At 54.7% G+C, this 18,365-nt stretch overlaps 1 protein-coding gene across 3 annotated transcripts in view; it reads right to left on the bottom strand.

Moving 5' to 3' along the window:
- Positions 1-77: 77 nt before the first annotated feature.
- Positions 78-18,365, bottom strand: part of PPFIA4 (PPFI scaffold protein A4) — a 47,113-nt gene continuing 28,825 nt past the window's right edge. For 2 of the 3 annotated variants that reach the window (XM_081825007.1, XM_081825009.1), the window contains exons 19-30: positions 18,132-18,298; positions 15,934-16,027; positions 15,344-15,425; positions 14,567-14,767; positions 13,797-13,859; positions 13,150-13,176; positions 11,280-11,455; positions 7,262-7,359; positions 6,387-6,562; positions 4,057-4,125; positions 348-522; positions 78-201 (exon numbers count right to left, since the gene is read on the bottom strand). In XM_081825007.1, the coding sequence (XP_081681133.1) occupies positions 143-201; positions 348-522; positions 4,057-4,125; positions 6,387-6,562; positions 7,262-7,359; positions 11,280-11,455; positions 13,150-13,176; positions 13,797-13,859; positions 14,567-14,767; positions 15,344-15,425; positions 15,934-16,027; positions 18,132-18,298 (1,387 nt within the window). In that variant the 3' untranslated portion in view covers positions 78-142. The remainder of the gene's footprint in view (positions 202-347; positions 523-4,056; positions 4,126-6,386; positions 6,563-7,261; positions 7,360-11,279; positions 11,456-13,149; positions 13,177-13,796; positions 13,860-14,566; positions 14,768-15,343; positions 15,426-15,933; positions 16,028-18,131; positions 18,299-18,365) is intronic. The other variant, XM_081825008.1, reaches the window with a different exon arrangement.

The following is an 18,365-nucleotide window of genomic DNA, read 5'->3' as shown; positions in this document are numbered from 1 at the left end:
AGGCCGGGCGGGGGGCAGCGCGCGCGAGCAGCGGCGGGGGGGGGGCGTGCGGCGGGGGGGGCGGGGGCGTGCGGCCCGGGCCCCGCCCACTTACCCCGCACCACGGGCACACCCCCGCGAGGGCCGGGGCGGGAGGGGGGGGTCAGCAGGAGTAGGTCCGAACCGTGGAGGGCTCCAGTCTCGGCGCCCCCGCCGTCCCGGCTGGGAGGAGTCGGCGGCCGCGGGAGAACACAGGGCGGCGGTTAGTGCGCGCGCTCCGGGGGCCCGCCCCGCCGGCCCGCCCGCCGGCCCGGCGGCAGCGTTAGTGCAGCGGCGCCCGCAGGCCCCTCCGACGGCCCGTCACTCACCCTCCGGCGTGATCTTCTTGGGCGGCGCGGGCGGGGGCTGCAGCGGTCCCAGGCTGGCCACGCGGAAGGCGGCCGGGAGCGTCTCCGCCGAGGCGCCGAGCAGGCCGCCGTGCGGGTCCCGCGGCCGGAAGCGCTTCCTCCAGGACGGCGCGCGCCGGAACACCTTGTCCTCGCCCTGCACGCGACACGCGGAGGCCCTCACTCCCTGCCCGCGCGAAGGGCCCTCGCGGCCGCTTCCAGGGGTGCCGCTCCCGGCCCGCCCGAGGGCGGGGGGCTGGGGGGGAGGGTCACCTCCCCTTTCGGGCTGAAGGAGACGACTCCCAGGGGCCCCTGCAGGCTCCGAGACCCCCCGCCTCCAGGTGGGGTGGCGTCCCCGCTGGTCCGACCTGTCACCATCCTGCAGCATCCTGGAACTGTTGCCCTGCCCAGCCCCGTCATCTCAACCCGGCCTGCGGAGGCCCACTGACCTTTCAAGTATGCGCCCCCCGCCAGCCTCATGCCATGGGAAGTGGGCAGCGGCCAGCCCCCCCAACCCCCCCCCCCCACGCCTCCTGCCTTCACTCTGGCTTCGGCCCGGTGCGCTGGAAGTGCACCCGGCCAGGAGTCGGGAGACCCGGCTGCCATTTTACTAGCTCCGTGTCCCTGGGCAAGTTAAGGGACCTCTCTGAGCTTCCGTTTCTGTAAAATAGGAAGGACATTATCTGCCTTCTCTCTTTCTCAGGCTGCCTATCCCTAACGGGATCGAGTGAGAGCACCTGGTGACAGTGATGGGTCAGGTGGCTGGCCGATCAGAGGCAGGCTCCTCCAAAGGCCTCTGCCGTCTACCAGCTGAGTCTCCAAACTCTCTCTGCCAAAGGGCACCCAGAGCCATAACCCTACAGGATGCCCCTCTGCACAGGCTTCCCCAGCCCACCCTGAGGAGCCCACTTCCACCCTGCTTGGCAGCCATGTCTAATCTCCCCCCACCCCCAAGCCAACCCCTGTGTTCTCAGAACTGGTGCAGGCAGAGAGCTGCCAGAGGAACAAGGGACACTAACCCACCAGTTCTTGCCTCAACAACCCCTCCCAGCCCCAAGCCCTTGGGGTTTGCTGCTTGTGCCCTGCGGAGGCCAAATGCTCCTATCACTCCTTGGCACCATGTGCCTCTGTCCCAGCACCCACCCTAGTATCATTTTTTCATGTACTTATGAGATTATTTCATTAAGCTCTCCCTCTCCTTCTCCCTCTACTCCCTCAACTCTCTCCCTCTCACTTTCAAATTCTGTGCTCCACAGGACAGAGACCATGATCTTTTTTGTTCCAACCAGTGTATCCCCAGCCCCAAAGGTAGTGCCTGGGAAAATTGTACGCACTCAGTAAATATTTGTTAAATGAATGGATGGCAGCTGGCTTCCTATGCAGGCATCCCATCTGTGAGTTCATCAGGAACTTTCCTCATCACTTCTGTCCGCTCCATGATCCTGCCCTTAACCTAGCCCAGAGTGCTTTCCCTTTCTCTCTCTCTCTCTCCCTCCCTCCCTGCTTCCTTCCCTCTCTCTTTTTCATTTCCACCTTCTGCCAACCCTAAGACTTGTGTCTGTATCGCTTGTCCCCTAAAAGATATCCTTCCTGCTCCTCTCCTCTTTTCCCTGGAGTCCTGCTCTCCATGTAGGGGGAGAATTGGATGCAACCCTCCAGGGCCTTGAAGCTAGAGAGGGGAAACTGAGAACCAGAATTGACAGAGGAAACAGTTCAAGAGACCAGCTCAAGGTTGCTGATGCTGTTAGATGGCTGGACAGGAAGCAGTCTCCCTGGATCTCCGACCTCCCCTGCACCCACTACCACCAAATCCCCCCTTATTCCCAGACCTGGCCTTCAACTTTGAGCTTCCTGCAAGAACCAGTCCTCTGCAGCCCCACACCTAGCTGCATCCCAGAAATCCCTCTGTGCTGCCAAGATGACATCATCTACTCAATAACCCCACCCCAATGTCTGAAGCCAGAGAGGCTGGGTAGCTCTACATGCTTCCGGGAGGCAGCAGGATGTGAGGGAGAGAAGAGGAATCAGATACACTTTCACTCCATCCTTGCTCTGCATGCATCGGCGTGTGACAGTAGGGAGGTCACCTCTTTGAGCTTAGCTCCTCATCAGTCAGTCCAATAGGATAATAACCCGTCCCACATGAGGAGTGTGAGCATAAAATGAGATGTCTGTCACCACTATACCCCTCTGCCTAGGCCAATGCCCGGCCCAGAGTAGGCCTTCAAAGAATATTTTTGTAAGGATGGAAGGAATAAATAGCTTTCTAATTAGAAAGCACCACACTAAGATATATAGGCATCATTTTTCCAAGCAGCATCAAAGAAAGCTAAGATCCTAGGTGTGTGGGGAATAAGAGGAGGGTTCCATGTAGCAGGGGCATTGGGAAAATTAAGATCTCTGGGAGTGGGGATAGCTGGTGGGGTCTGGCAATTTATCTCCTTGACAGGAATACACACACACACACACACACACACACGTAAATTGTGTGTGTGTGTAAATAACACACTCCAAATTTCAAGGTACCTCTGTGAAGAAAATACCCCTCCACAAATTCTGTGTATTCCTGAGTGTGTCCTATCTACTGAAGCAGAACAATCATTCCACAAAGGTGGACTTTAGCCCTGTTAAACCCAATGGAGAAAGACTGATACGTAGGTAACACTAATGGGGTCCCAAAAAAGAGGCCCAAAAGTCTAAACAGAGGCATTGGTCGGGGCAGGGGTGTGTAGAAAGGGACGCTACACAGACCTTGGAGAGCAGAAGAAACAGATCTGATTGAAGATGGAAACATTAAAAATAAATAATCTGGGCTCTTTTTTTAACTTGTTTGGAGCCAAGGCAACCAAGCCTGACCAGATAGGCAAAGGCACGCAAGGCTGGTGATGGGAAAGTGGAGGGAGGGAGGAGGGGAGGGGGAAGAGGAGGAGGGCTGAGGAGGGGGCTGCCTCCTCAGGAGACAGGTACCTTTGGGCAGGCATCCCCAATGGGAGCATTACAGCTCAGGACACCCGGACATTTAGGACAGCCTAAACTCAGGGAAAGGCCTGACGAAACCCAGGGAAAAAGGCTGGTTTTTCACTGGCCAGGGGGGCCAGGAGAGGAGAACCTTAACTTGGCTTGAAGGTAACTCAAGAGTAGAACTGGAGAGGAAACTGCACTGATAAACATCTGGACCAGCGTGTCAAAACCACACGGCCGAACCAGCAAGCAGACCCTTCTTTTAAGGACCTCAGCATAACGCCGACCTCCGAACAACCACGCTCTGACAGATGGGAATCCTGAGAAGCAGGCTGGAGTCATGCTGTGCCAAGAGCACTGAGAGATGGGGTCTGAGAAATGAAGAAAAAGGTGTGATCCCAAAGAGATGGCCTTTGGGGGGAACCTTCAATCCTGTGTGGTTAGGAGGGCAGTGGGGCACAGAGTTGGAAGATGCTAGAAGTGTAACACATAAGAGCCTTTAGTTTTTGTACAAGGAGTTTCATGGAGACTTCCCTAGGCCTATTGTTAGGTCTGGCCCTGCCCCTCCCCACCCCAAACTCCCTGACTTCATCCCCAACCCCTCCAGCTCTCCTCCCTTAGGCCACCCCACCAATCATCAGCCCAAGGAAAGCACAACTCATGGATTTCAACCCAGCGAACCAACAATGCCCAAATCCCAGAGGCCCCTAATTCACAGCCAAGTACTCACATCATCCAGCTTCCGGTCTGTGCCCAAGGCCAACAGGTTGTTGAACTCTCTTTCCATCACCTGGCGTGCCTGGAGTCCACAGGGTGAGAGACGGAGAGATAGGAGGGGTATAGTTAATGACCTCTATGCCATCTTGCTCCTGTTAGGATTCTTTCATATGGAGCACATTAGAAAACTGTAACTTTGAACAAAGTAGGACCACAGAATGCATGGATGTGCAGGATTCACTTACTGGGGGAAAGCCCCATATTCTGTCTATACGGGAAAATCATGCATTCCTATCTTTCTGGAGGGGTAAATAAGCATGTAGACCATGGAAAATAAGGATTTAATTTATTTAGATTAAAGAAACATATTTCATAAGGCTCCACATCAAAAATTTAAGCCAGGAGGACTGCTCAGTCATAGATGTTGGTGGCCCTTGGGCTGACTAGTGCCTACAGGCCTTGACTCAGCCTCCCAGGAGCCTCACTCAGCAGGAGATTTGGGAAATGCCAGGAACAACAACGTTTTTGAAACTGCCACCAGATTTTTTTTTTTTTAAAGATTTTTTTTTTTATTTATTTATTTGACAGAGAGAGACACAGCGAGAGAGGGAACACAAGCAGCGGGAGTGGGAGAGGGAGAAGCAGGCTTCCTGCAGAGCAGGGAGCCCGATGTGGGGCTCGATCCCAGGACCCTGAGATCATGACCCGAGCCGAAGGCAGACGCTCAACGACTGAGCCACCCAGGCGCCCCACCACCAGATATTTTTAACCATTGTTGATGAAGAATTCCACGCTGGGTCAGCTCCCACTTCCTCTAAGAGCTGAGCTAAATGGACCAGTCAGGAAAACCAGAAAGGTTAGCAAGCACCAGAGAGGTCTCCGGCAGCTCTTTGCAGATGCACGGCTAGCCGCAAAACCCGGACACATTTAGAGACAGGAGACCAACGACAGAGAAGAACAAGCCCATTTCTGGGTGGAAAATGTTAACCCCAGAGCTTCGGAAGGCCTGCCTCCTAAGTGATGGGAAAGGAGAAGCACAGTCAATTTCCAAGTATCCAGATGACACTGCCCCTCGGGGCAGTGAGAGGTGAAGCTGACGCAAACTTCAGCAACGTCTCCCCAGGCTGTGGGAGCGGGCGAGAAAGCAGAGGAGGTCGGAGATGGGCACGTACAGAAAACCGCATGGGGGGCAGGGGACCTCAACTCTTAGAGAACAGGGGATCTGTGCCCTCCATTCTAACTGGTTTGGAGGGGTCACCGCAGAGGGCCTATGGGACACACTGGCCCTGCGTGCTGCCCGACACCCCCAAAAGGCCAACGCGCCCCCCAGAATTACGAGACACCACCACCAACCCTCACACAAGCCAACACGCATCTGCTCCCGGAATAGCTTGTGCGGCTCTGGCGGCTGAATTTCAAGAGCCCTGACAGCTGCAAACAGTCCAGACAAGGGTGGCTAAAATGATCAGGGCACAGAGGCGTGTCTATATGAGGAAAGCCTAAAAGAATTAAGACCATTCTGTCTGGAGGGACAAAGGCTTGGGCCCCGAGGCAACACAATCAGCGTCAATGAAATGACCAAAGGTGAGGCCGGGTCAAACCCAGTCAGTGAGGAGGAGGCGGTGCCCTTCCTTCCCCAGCGGGAGCCTGACGGGGCACGTTCAGGACAAATAAAATCAGAAAGTACTTTGCACAAGAGAGTCCATTGCCCACAGGAAGTGAGAAAGGCCAAACATATAAATAGGTTCAAGAGGGTTTAGCTATAGTCTTGGATAACAGCTCCATAATAATTATGAAACGTAACTTAAGGAGATATCTCATCTTTTGAGCTGGTGGACAGGGAGACAAAGCCCTGGCACGGAGAGGCTCGGGGCTGTGTTATTTGGTATGTTTAGCTTTCTCAAGCCTGGGAGCCCAGGAGCAGATCCTTAGGGTGGGAGACAAAGGAGACAGTGGGCTCTCTGATCACCTCAGACCCCGGGGCTAGTTCTCCTCTAAGAAAAGTCGGGTCAGAAAAGCAGGGTGAGGAAAAGGCGCAGAGTGTCAAAGGCAAAGATGGGCTCGGGGGAGAGAAAGGGTGCCCACGGCAGGGAGGGGATGAACACAGTGTTGTGGGCGTGGGCTGGGTGGGCTCCGTATGTCAAGGACACTGGTTCCCTGGGCAGCTTGGTTATGCACCGGGACCACTTGGAGGTTTGAGGCCATTGTGATTCCCCTCTGAGACAGGCCCTAGAATGGTCCCCCAACAAATCCATAAACCCGTGTATGTGAGCAGGAGAGAGTAGGAGAGTGGGGCAGAGGGGGAGCCTGAGATTGAGACTGATTGATGACAAGGATGCCCACCTGGGTATTCTGCGTGGGGATCTGGAGGACCAGGGCCAGCGTGTTGTGGTCAAAGTTCTCATCCAGGGCCAGCAGGGCCCCGTGCACGCCGCTCTCCTGCAGGTTTCCTGCGTAATCCCGCAGCCCAATGGACTGGACCCAGTGAACCACCTGGTCGTTGGTCCAGACGAGCACATCTGGAGGGCAGAACAAGGAAAGAGGCAGGAAGAGGCAAGAGGTTTGGCCACGCCCCCTCCGGGGACAGAAATGTGGCTCCCTGGACCCAGAGCGCCAGTCTGACCTGCTTTCTGTCTTCGGTCTGTCTTCCCTGGCACCTGGGCTCCTAGAGAACAAGCCCCACTTCCCTCCATCCCTGCCAGCCGATAGGACTCAAGGCCAGGCCATCAGGCTCCCGGCTTTCTCCCCAGAGCCCTTGCCTGGGTCCTCTCCTGCCCCCAGGCTGGAATGGTCCTCTTATTTTTCCACCTTTGAAGGGTCTTCTAAGACTTGTCTCTCTTTCCTGCCCAATGCCACCCAGATCACCAAGTTCCATGAGCACTTTCCCATACCAGTCTCTAGCGCTAGGAATCCTAGGGGATTCACTGCATTTGTCCAGTCGGTGGCCATCGTTGGCGGGGGGGCGGTTACAGCTGACTGGGCAGGGACTGTTTCTTCTCCACCAGATGGCAACATCCTTTGGGCATGGACTATGTATGTCTGCCTCATCACACAGACTGGGGCTGAGTCTTCCCTCTTGGGTTTGGAGCTTCCCCTAGGCACAGAATGCCTCCCCTCCCCGCCACTCACCCAGGGCAGGGAACAGCAAGGTAGGAGCCTGCTCCCCCAAGGCTGCTCCATGCCTTTCAGAGGAGGCCCGCTGAGCTTGACCAGCTTACCCTTGATCTCGTGCTGGCTTTCCTCCCGTCTTTTCTCCAGCTCCTTGCGGTCATAATTCAGCCTCTTCAGACACATGATGCCGTACTGAAGACTGGTTCTGCAGGCACATAGCCCTCCCTGAGCCAGAGTCTCAGTGGGGCCACATTCCTGCCACCTCTGCTCCACATCCACCACCAGCCATAGCATGTCCAGGCCCACGTCTTCCAGCTCAAAGAGCCTCCCAGCCTACTCACGTTCCTCCTTCTCCCAGGGCTTACATGTGACCCAGGCCAAGGCTACTTCCCCTCCTCTGCCCAACCCACGTCCTCCCTCTCAGCCAGGGTATGGGTCTGACAGATGGAAGGAAAGTTCTCTGAATGAAGCAACAGCCCCCCACGCGCTAGGCTCTGGAATGACCCTACAGATATCTGACGCACACAGTTAGGACCCCACAGAAAGATCCCTACAGATATTTCTTTGATTCCCCATTTCACTCAGAGTCCTTACAATAACCTACGCATGCTACACGATTTGCCTTGTACACTGACATCTCTGTTCTTCCTCAAACACAGCCGGCACGCTACGCCTGCCTATGTGCCTCAGGGCCTTTGTACTAGCTGCTCCCTCTGCCTGGAACACTCCTTCCCCAATCTGTTGCATGGCTCACCCCCTGTCTCCTTTAAGTCTTCGCTCAAATATCATCTTCTCAATTCAATGGTCACCTTGTCCACCTGATTTAAAACTACAACATCACCATCACCACTGCAGCCCATGCTCCCAACCCCCTTACCCTGGTCTAATTTTTTTCCTGGCACTTTTTGTCTGTTAACATAGTATATATATACAGTATAGATAGATTAATGGATGGATAGGTGGATGGATGGATGGATAGATAGACACTATCTACAGATAGATAGATAGTTCCTTGTCTGTCTCTCCCAGTTAGAATGTAAACTCCATGAGGGCAACTCTGTTTTGTTCACTGATCTATCTCAAACCCCTGGAATAGTGCCTAGCACATAGTCAACACCATTTATGGTGTTAATGAATGAAATGAAATGGTTCACAGAAAGTACTAAACGTACTTAAACGGTACCAGGTGCAGAGTAAGCATTCAATAAATAATCACAAGCCAGGCCAAGAACCACAGAACCAGCAGGTTAGAAGGGACCCCACAGGCCACCAGTCCAAGCCCCCATTTCACACAGGCGTCACCTGTGTAGCATCCTTCTGAGCAGTGTGAACACTGTACCCAGCACCTCTCAGACAGGGAACTCACGACCTCTTGAGGCAGCTCATCCCACCTTTCATTAGAATGTTCTTCCTTCACTTGAACACTGCTTTTCATTCAAGCCTCTCTGGGTTTTGTCATCTATCAAACGGAGGAATAGACGTTCCCAACTCTATTACTGAGGCATCGCCTTGTGAAATTAAATTATGCTGCCTACTCCCTCCTTCTCTCCCCTCAGCTCCACCCAGGCAGCCCTGCTTCCTAGAACAATCCCTCGCAGCTCACAGACACCACTTCTAGGAACCCTTTTCTGGCCCAAGGCAACCAACCAATCGTTGCTCAAGCCACTGGTTTAAGCCTTGGTCCGCTGGAGGCGGCAGAAGCACACACACCTCCTGACCGGAAATGCCTTCTGCCTACTTTCCGTCTCACTTGCTATCATTTTCTGTCCAAGTCCTAGGACTTTCAAAGCTGCTGCATTGCATGGAGAAAATTTAAAGTCAGATCAACTTGGGTCTGAATGCAGCTGTGCCACTTCCCAGCCCAGTGGCCCTCAGCACATGGAAATGAGGCCACCCCTCTCCTGCGGTGTAGCCATGGACATCACAGGTGGTCGTGCGTGGAAGGGCTCGGCCTCGCCCCTGGAGCATCCAGGCACCCAGCAATGGTACCACTATCAGGAGAACGCTGCCGACGATGGTGTGTGCCGGTTCTCCTATCAAAACAGCCGGTTCTCTAGGAAAGCTGCTCAAGAGAACACGATGCTCCGAGGAAAAGAGCTCAGAAATCGATGTCAAGAAGGAAGGATGTTGGCCCCAGTCTGTGTCACCTGGTGACACTCCTGGTCTCTGTCGGGCTTGTTTTCCTCACACAAAGGAGGGTTTTTAAATATGTTTTACCATAGGGGCGCCTGGGTGGCTCAGTCGGTTGAGCGACTGCCTTCGGCTCAGGTCATGATCCTGGAGTCCCGGGATCGAGTCCCGCATCGGGCTCCCTGCTCAGCGGGGAGTCTGCTTCTCCCTCTGACCCTCCCCCCTCTCAAGCTCTCTCTCTCTCTCATTCTCTTTCTCAAATAAATAAATAAAATCTTTTTAAAAAATAAATAAATAAATATGTTTTGCCATAAAAATTATGATAATTTTTAAAGACATAAGAGCATGCTTATGAAATGTTAAGGGGAATAAAAACAGGTATATAGGTAGTTGAGGTAAGGAACAGGGAAATGCTTTAGAAACCCTGAAGTACTCCAGACTTAGAGCTGAATCTGGAACCACGTGTGCAGGCTGAGCTCTCCTGGGGCCTTTGCAGAGGGTCACCAGGAGGACCTCCAGAATGCTGGGTGGGGCCAGGCTGACTGATCCCCTGGCCGACCAGGCACATCCCAGCTCGGCAGGGGAGTAGCCCTTCTCTCCCCAGCCCTATCAATCACTGAGGAGGGGACAGGTGCAGCCAGGCCTGGCAGCCTCTGGGACAGAGACAAAAGATTCCCTTTTGGCCCTGGGAAGGGGTGGGGGAGTGCCGAGGGAGGTCACAGTAGGGAGTTCTAGCGTCACAGGCTCTGCGGTGTGGTGGCAAGGGGGCTAGACTTGGCTACCATCCCTGATGCTCCTTCCCATGCCTCAGTTTCCTCCCCCATAAAACGGGGAAGCTAGCTAGACCCCTTCCAAATTGAACCTTCCGTGGTTGATGAGTCAGAGAGACCAAGAGACGTCCACAGAGCCCCAAGAGAACCTTGAAAAGCCACACGCTCCCAGCCCCAACATTCGTCGCATTATCCTCTCATTCTCCTCGGTCTGAACACCAGCTGTGCCACTTTCCAGCGGAGTGGCACTCAGAATACGCGAGGTGGGGTCATACCTCTCCTGCAGGGCAGCCGTGGGCATTAGAGGTAAAAGACAAAGAACCTGGCTCAAAGAGCGAGGTTCCTGTGTGATTTGAAGCTAGATGTTAAAAAGCCTTCCTAGCGACTGTCAACCCCTGGAATGACCACCCACCTTGCTCCCCTGCGCAAGTGCCCCCTGTGCTCAAGCAGGTAGCGCAGTGAGTGAAGCAGGATCTGGGGACTGCGCCTACCTGTGGCAGGAGGGCGGCCACCACCAGCTCCAGCTGGCTGTCTCCATGCTAGAATGTGTCAACAGAGCTTCCAGTTTTTTAAGAGAAGCCAGACATCCAGAATTTTGTGCAAAATTTCCTAGCGTTTAAATGCTGGCAACTAAATTCATAATCTTTAAAATACCGTGTCAGCCAAACAAAACACAATTGTGGGGCCAAATTCTGCCCACGGGCTGCCAGTCGTGGAGACCTCTGCTGCAGACACTTGCGAACAGAAGACCTTTTCAGCAAAGGGGAGGAGAGACTTGGATGGCATCCCGTATACCAAAGGGCGTGGGTTCAAAGCTGAGAGGCTCAGATCTGGGATGCAGGCAGGACTAGGGCCCAGAAAGACCTTTCCTCTCAACTTAGAAGGAATTAGATCCCGAAACGGGACACTGGTTTCAGTTTGAGGCTTCCCAGGGTGAACAGAGAAACTTCAGCAAGCCCAAAGACAAAGAAATGAAATGCAGACCTAGGAGGGAAATCTCCAAGAATGTGAAGCTAAGGAAGAATGACTTTCTGTGTCTTAAGGGCTGGAGGTGAGAGGACCGAATCCTCCCTCACATTGCAGGATGAGATAAGGATCTGGCTTTCGCAAGCGGGAGACCCATTAGCGCCCAGACGGGCCACACAAGGAGCTGGAGGCCCCTGGATCCCTGCAGACAGACCCCCAGGGCTGGGGGAGGCCCGCGGCACGCTCTGGCCTTGCTCACCGGTGGAAGCTGTCCACCATCTTCAGGTGGACCCGCAGGTCCTTCTTGGTGAGGTGGTCCAGCATGCGGGCGTCCACCAGGCACTCCATGAAGTAGCTGCGGTACTGGGGGAGCCCCAGGCTGGGGAGCCATTCGTTCCCAATCCACTCGTGGTTCATGTCCCCATAGGCCAGGGTCTGGGGGGACAAGGCAGAGCGGCTATTGGGAAGGAAGGCAGTGCCCGTCGGCCACGGCCGGCATATCCCGTGGAGAGAAACATCCCTCCATCCGCCGTGGCAGCTGATTTTCACTAAGAAGCTGGGAGTGGTAGGAGGTGGGGGTTTTAAATGGCACTTTTTAAGATCTCAGAATGATATGGTTCCACTCACAGATCAATTATCTACACTAATGAACAGAAGCAACTATCCAGGCAGCAGATAATACGAGGTCCTTCCTGTCGACTCAGGAATGCATTTGTGGTGTCGTGTGGCCAACCTACCTTCCTGGTTCTCTGCCGGCCTCTAGCCCACTGGGCCCAGGGGACAGGCCCCTTTACAGAGGACCGCAAAGTGGCCTCCCACATCTATCCAAGAGTTACGTATGGACTAGAGAAGTCAGAAGCCACGGGTGAAGGCCTGCACCTGAAACACTCAGCACTCTGAGCTCTGCTGTCCAGTCCAGGAATTCCCCAGGCCCTCTGCTGCTTTCTCCAGCACCCTACACACACCCCCGGCTGCCCCGCCTTCGCGCACCCCCAGCCGCCCCCTGGCGGCCCCCCTCCACCCACTCTCTTGTCACCTCCTGCCGACACAGGGGCTCCTGTCCACCTATCCTTAGAAAGACTGTAGGAACAGCACTCCTCCGTCACTCTCGTTCCTTACCCTACTTCCTTTTTTTTAGATTGAAACACTGATTTTATCTTTTAAAACGAAATCGTTATACATATAAAAATAAATGTAGCACAGGTTCGTTATTAAGCATAAAGAAGAAGTTAACATTGATGGACACCAGCCGCGCTATCCCACGGCTGCTGTCGCCCCCATGCTCGCCTTCCCCATCCCATCCCCTGCTGCCCCTCTAGAGGTGTCCACTATGCTGAGTATTCTATCATGCCCTTGCTGGAAAAAATGTTTTTACAGTTTTTACAATCACCAATGTGTATTTCTCTCAAAAAAAAAATTTATTAAGTTTGCTTATTTTTGAGTTTTAGTATAAAATTCTATGAATCTTTTGGGCTTCGATTTTGCACTTGACATAATATTTCTAAATTTCGTCTATTTCCTCTGCTGAAGTTTTCACTGTGTAAATATACTATGACTAATCTGTCCAGGACTCGGTTGGGTTTCCCTTGAAGTATCCACAGTGCTACTCCACTGTCCTTAGAACCACATGACATAGTGGTCGTGGGTGTGTTTGTGTGTTTCTTGCCTGTCTCTCCCCTAGAATATAAGAGTCCACTTCTGTATCCAGACAGCCTAGAAGGGCCTGACACCTCGTAGCTGCTCAATAAATATTTGCCTACTAACTAAATGAGTAAAAGGTCTTTGCCCAGCTCACCAGGGGTGCCCCCTGCGGGATGCGGTGAGGAAGAGGATTTGTACCCATCTCGGTCTCATTATTCCTGGGACGAGAGGGGAAGAAGCAGGTGTGCTGGGGACACAGCCCTCTAAGGCTCCCCATTGGCCATCCTGAGAAACCAGAACAAGTAGCTAGAGGGGAATGAGGAGGGAGGGGGCCTCAGCGGGAGGAGAAAACCTGTCCATGGCTTTCCGTGCAAAGAGGGGACATAAATAGACTGGGACTCAGGGAGTCCTGTTGGGCAGAGAGCCTGTTGGGAAAATACTGCCCTGAAATCCTGAGAGGTGGTTCTGGACAGAGAAGGGGGTCTTACCTGAGCCCAGCTGCCCTCCTCACTGTCCTAGCGGGAACGAGTGCAGCGTGTCAGGGGAAACAGGCAGAGTCAAGGAACCTGGAAGCGTCCACCCCAGGCCCCATCAAGCAGAGGGAGCAGACACCCCAGTGGCTGGAAGGGTGACTAAGGAGGGCTTGTTGGGATGGTCAAGAGAGAACACAAGGCTGGTGCGTCTGTCTGTGTTTGTGCTGAGTGGGGAGCAAATGTGTGTGTGGCAAAAACACACTCCCACACCTCGCAGGCTTGGCCGGAAGCCCCACAAGGGCCAGGCTCTCCCATTCCCTGGTCCCCCACCAAGCATCAAGCACAAGGGCAAGGACTCTGTTGCCCAGAGCAGGGCAAAGCACTCCCCATCCCCAAGGCCAGCTCTTCTCCACTGCAGCGCGCCAGTGGCCTAGGGTGAGCTCGGGACCCCCTGAGACGGATCCCCCAGCACACACAAACTGTTCCCAATCCCACTCCTCTCCCACCAACCCACCACCCTGAGAACAGAACCCAACACACATCAGGGATACCAATCTCATATTAGACCGACTGCAACGCCCTCTGACTTCCCACCACCTTCCCCTCGTCCTCATGTGGGTCATCAGCCCCAACCCAGGCCCAAGGCCCAGGGCCAGACTCACTGTTTTAGTGGGTGTTGCCAGAGTTTCCATCTCTTCATGGGTGACCCAGACATTCCCGGAAGACTGTAGGCAGAGAGGAAACCTAGCAGGTCCTGCATGTGGGTCCCCAAGATTCCCTTGAAGCTGGGAACCCCAAGGACAAGGACAAACATTCCTTCCCCTGAGTCCTCCCACAGGCCCAGCCCCGAGCCCCGCATACTGTCTGGCTCTGAGCAACTCCCCATATCACTGGAGCCGCACTGTGCAGCACGGTGCCTGGCACCTAGAAATGCTCAACAAACATTTCCTGAATGAATACGAATGAATGGCACCGATCGTGGAAAATGGGCTGATCCCAATCAAAGAGACGGACAGCAGTGAATGATTTTACCCTGAGGCTCCATGGACTAGTCTGCACTCTGATGGAGAGAGAGGTTGGAGGACGAGGACAGAATTCACAAATGCCCGGCCTCTCTGCCTCCCTGAGTCCAGCAACAACACAGAACCCCTGGAAGCCCTGTCCTTGGAAACTCTGCCCAGAGATCTGCAATTGTTGGCAGAGTGGGTATAGGGAGATGGGGCCCACTGGTGGTATGTGAAGGCAGGGAACGAGGCTGCTGGGATCCTCCTGGAATCAGGGTCAGCCCCTCCTGGAGACCAGGTTGAGCCCTTTGAGGGACCAGAAGGGGCAGGAATCAATGTTACCATCTTCCCAAAGACCAACGGGAAACTTTGCAAATACTATTCCAGGACTTCCGAAAAACGTCCTGGGTGAGGGAGACGCCACTCACAGTCCTGGAGGTGGGTGGGGCGGAGGGGCTGGTCAGCGACACCATCTCCTGGATGGCCAGCCGGAGCTTGAGCCGGTGCAGGGCGTTGCTGATGCCGATCTCACGCTGGATCTCCGTGTCCGACAGGGCCGACATGATGGCACCGCTCTTGACGTTGGCCCGGCAGGCTGCCACGTACCAGGCAGGCATCCCCACCCAGAGCTGCAGATACGGGCACAGGGGGTAAGTTCAGCCCCTTCCCCAAGATCTGGGCCCCGCTGCCAAGAGCTTGACAAGATCAGGGAGCAAGGGCCAGGCCTCATCCATGGTCTCAAAAGAGCAAACACAGAGCAGAATTCAGAAATGTAGAGATGACAATCACCAAATGCCTCTCTTGCCCATTTTACAGATGGAAAATCTAAGGTCCGAGAATGTGAGGGGATTTTCCCAACATCACATGAGTGACCAGCTCCTGGGGACAGCCTATAGAGGGAGTCAAATTGCCTGCGAAAGCCTATGGCTCGGTGATACTTAGTTCCCCTAACCCAAACCAAGCTACCCGTGAGGCATCAGCCCTAAGTGGCATCGATTCTGCCCTCCACAGTAATTGGTACATGCATTTGCTGGGGAAGGGAGCGGGGCTAAATGCTAGGCATGCCACAGGTGTACTTGGCAGGGGAGAAACAAGCTGGGAAAGTTCTAGGGACACCACCCCTCTACCTACCCGAGGAGTCCTCGTCCCACACTGCACATCCTTCCCACCAGTCCCCTGAGTAGACTCCCTTTGCCTAGGCTTACCTCCAGCCAGGAGACCACAGTAGGGCCATCCCACTGGGCAAAGGGCATTCCTTTTCTGCGGGCGTCTTCAAGCAGCTGGTGTCTTGCAGGAAGAGGAAGAACAGACTCACTAGTCTCCTTTTCTCCCAACCATGCTTACTCCTGGGGCCATGGGCTGTGCGAAGCGGGACTCCCATAGCCCAACTCCCCACCACTGGACTGCTACCCCTGCTCTGTGCCCGAAGCAGTATGATGCCAAGACATGGGGCAGGACTCTTCTCCATTCCCAGAGGGCAAGGGGCTCTGACTTTGTTTGCACATGGCCTGACCCATAGACATTTCAGTCTGCTCTGCCAGAGACCCACATGTGGGTCCTGGGTCACCTTCCCACAGTCCCCCAGCCTCCTTCTCCCTTGGGTCATAGTAAAAACCACCTCCTAGTCTCTGCTGTACCCAGGGGGACCAGGCCAACTCAGTTCAGAAAGGGCCTGGATCCGGCTCTGGCTGCCTGAGCTCAGTCCCATGGCACCTAGAAATGCTCAGTCCCATGGCAGGCCAAGGGAAGGACAGTGGGTGAGGGGCTGGGTGCCATCCTGGCCTGTGGCTCTTACTTCTTCTTCAGCCGCCGGTCCTTCTCTGCCTGGGTCCCCAGCTTGGCAGGCACCATGGGCTCCTGCAGACCAAGCTCGGAGTCTGTTAGCAGAACTAGAAGGGAAGAGATGACATGTGAGCCAGGCCTTCTCCTTTTCCTCCCTTGGCCTGGGCCAGGATTGGGGAGCAGACCCACAGGAGGCTCCTCAATGTTTAACAACCCAGGAGGCCTGATGGGGCCATCCATTATTCCTAGAGCCTCCGCTCGATGTCCCTACATCCAGGTGGCCCCACAGTGGCATCAAACAGGTCCCCTAGCCCAGAGAGTCTCCCCAGGGGAGCCTCAACCCTGGAGGCATTTTCCAGCCAGATGGACCGAGGCTGTCCTACCCCTTCAGCAGCAGAATCCTAGACAGAACATAGCTCTCCTCCAAACCAAGGTGCAAAGGAAACCTGGACAGCCAGACGTGAGTGGGCTCCGGGCTCAGAGAGGATTATCCTGACCCGGCTGGGGGTGTGAAGACGGGCACACTGAGAGACGTGCCCCTTGGCCTCTTTTTCAGGGAGCACACTTGCACGAACCCCATGGGGGAACATTCCTAGCTCGGTCTTCTTCTATTAAGGATCTCCTGAAAAGGACGCCAGACCCCTACGGAGTTCATGGCCGGCGCCACATCTTAGAATTCATCAAGTTCCAGGCACGCCACACAGCGCGGCTGGCCGTAGGTGTGGGCGATCCAGAAGCCGAGGTGAGATGCTGTCTTAGGGTTAGGCGCCGCCGGGGTGCGGGGAGCGTAGAAAATCCTAAGACTTCCCACAGAATACCTCTTCCACAGATCAGACCTTCTCAGCCCCCCTCCCAGCCCCATCTGTGTCAGCTCCTGAGGGCTGGGGACAGGGTGCTGTACCTCATTCCCCACCCAGACGAGGGGTGCCTTTCCTCCTCCACTTCCTCCGCACTCAGCTAGCTAGCTTCTGATCCACACCTTCTCTGAGGTGCAGGGAGGTCTAATTATGCCTTTGGGTTCAAAGGTTCCTTTCTTCTCATCTATCAGGCCCTCCCCCTGCACGCAATTGTCAATGCTCCCGCTGCCTTGGGAGAACTTCTCAAGGCCCTTCTGAGCGGGGCCCAGCCTAGGGTCCACAGCCACTCCTCCACTCCTCCCAGCCTCTCTCTCCCCCGCTCTGAATAGACTCGATTGTGTACAGAGCTCCTGCCCCAGAACCTGCCTCTCCCAGACCCCCGGTCCCCTCACGCACAACTCTTCTTGGCTTGGCCACCTCCTACGCAGCCTTCCCGCTTCGGCCCAGCGGTTGCCTAGCAGAGGAAGGCACTGCTGGTGTCCCTACCACTCCACGGCTGAGTTCTGCGTTCCAGAAGCACCTGAAGCACACTGCTATCGTTACACCGTTCTGGAACCATCTCTTTATATATATATATATATATATTTTTTTTTTTTCCCTTTCCAGGAGACACCGAGCTCCTTGAGGGAATGGCCTATTGTTCCAACACCCAACGCTGAGCCTTGTATACAGTAGTTACTCAATAAATGTCTGTTGAACAAATGACTGGTAGATGAGGCAAAGAGGAGGAAGGGAGGGGAGGAAGGAAAGGAAAGCAGGAATAGGGGAGGGCGGAGGAAGACGGCTGACATTCATTGTGTACCTGGCAGGTGCCAAGCACGCACAAGAACTTTCTGTTAGCACAGAAGTGGTAATGCTACTCCTGCCCAAGCATTTCCGCGAATATCTATGAAGCCATCAAAAGGCATTATGGCATGTTGCGTCCTGGAGACCTGATGCACTAGAAATAAGTTTTAATCAAGAACCGATTCTCCTCAAGAAAGAAGCCAGAGATTCCTCCTGAAGGTCCTGAGCATGGTACGTCAGAAAACCTTCAAACTGCAAGAAACCTCAGAGCTCCAACCTCTCGCTCCGTACAGGAATCCCTTCCACAGCATTCCAAATATAGCCACCCACCTGCAGCCGGACGCTTCTAGTGGTGGGAGCCAGCGGCTCCTGGGGCAGCCCGTGGCCCTGTGAAACAGCTCTAACCCAAACCACCCGCCTCGCCTCTCCTCTCCGGAGCTGAAATCTGCCTGACTTGTGGCTTCCACCCATGGGCCCCTGGGAGGCAGGCGGAGAAGGCCAGATCCCAGGACTCCCTCCTGCCCTGGCCCCTCTGCTTGCACCCATTCACTAGGACGTGGACAGACACCATGGCCCGTGGGTCCATCCCGGCTCAGCTGGATTAGCCGGCCCTTCTCCTTCTTCCCGAACAGGCGGCCGATGGACGACTTGATGCCCTTGCGCTTGGCGCCCTTGTGCAAGGAGTCCTGGCTGCCGTCGCTGCTGCTTGGGTTGCTGCCCGGATCCTCCAGAGCACTACAGGACGGCCACAAGGGGGTGGAATGAAAAGAAACATGGTTTCATTATAACAGGAGACCTGGAA

The sequence above is a fragment of the Leptonychotes weddellii genome, chromosome 6 (assembly GCF_054177405.1).
Source record: "Leptonychotes weddellii isolate Sample4059 chromosome 6, ASM5417740v2, whole genome shotgun sequence".
NCBI lineage: Eukaryota > Metazoa > Chordata > Mammalia > Carnivora > Phocidae > Leptonychotes > Leptonychotes weddellii.
The sequence above is the reverse complement of the archived record's forward strand: the minus strand, read 5'-3'. Positions and strand labels throughout refer to the sequence as shown.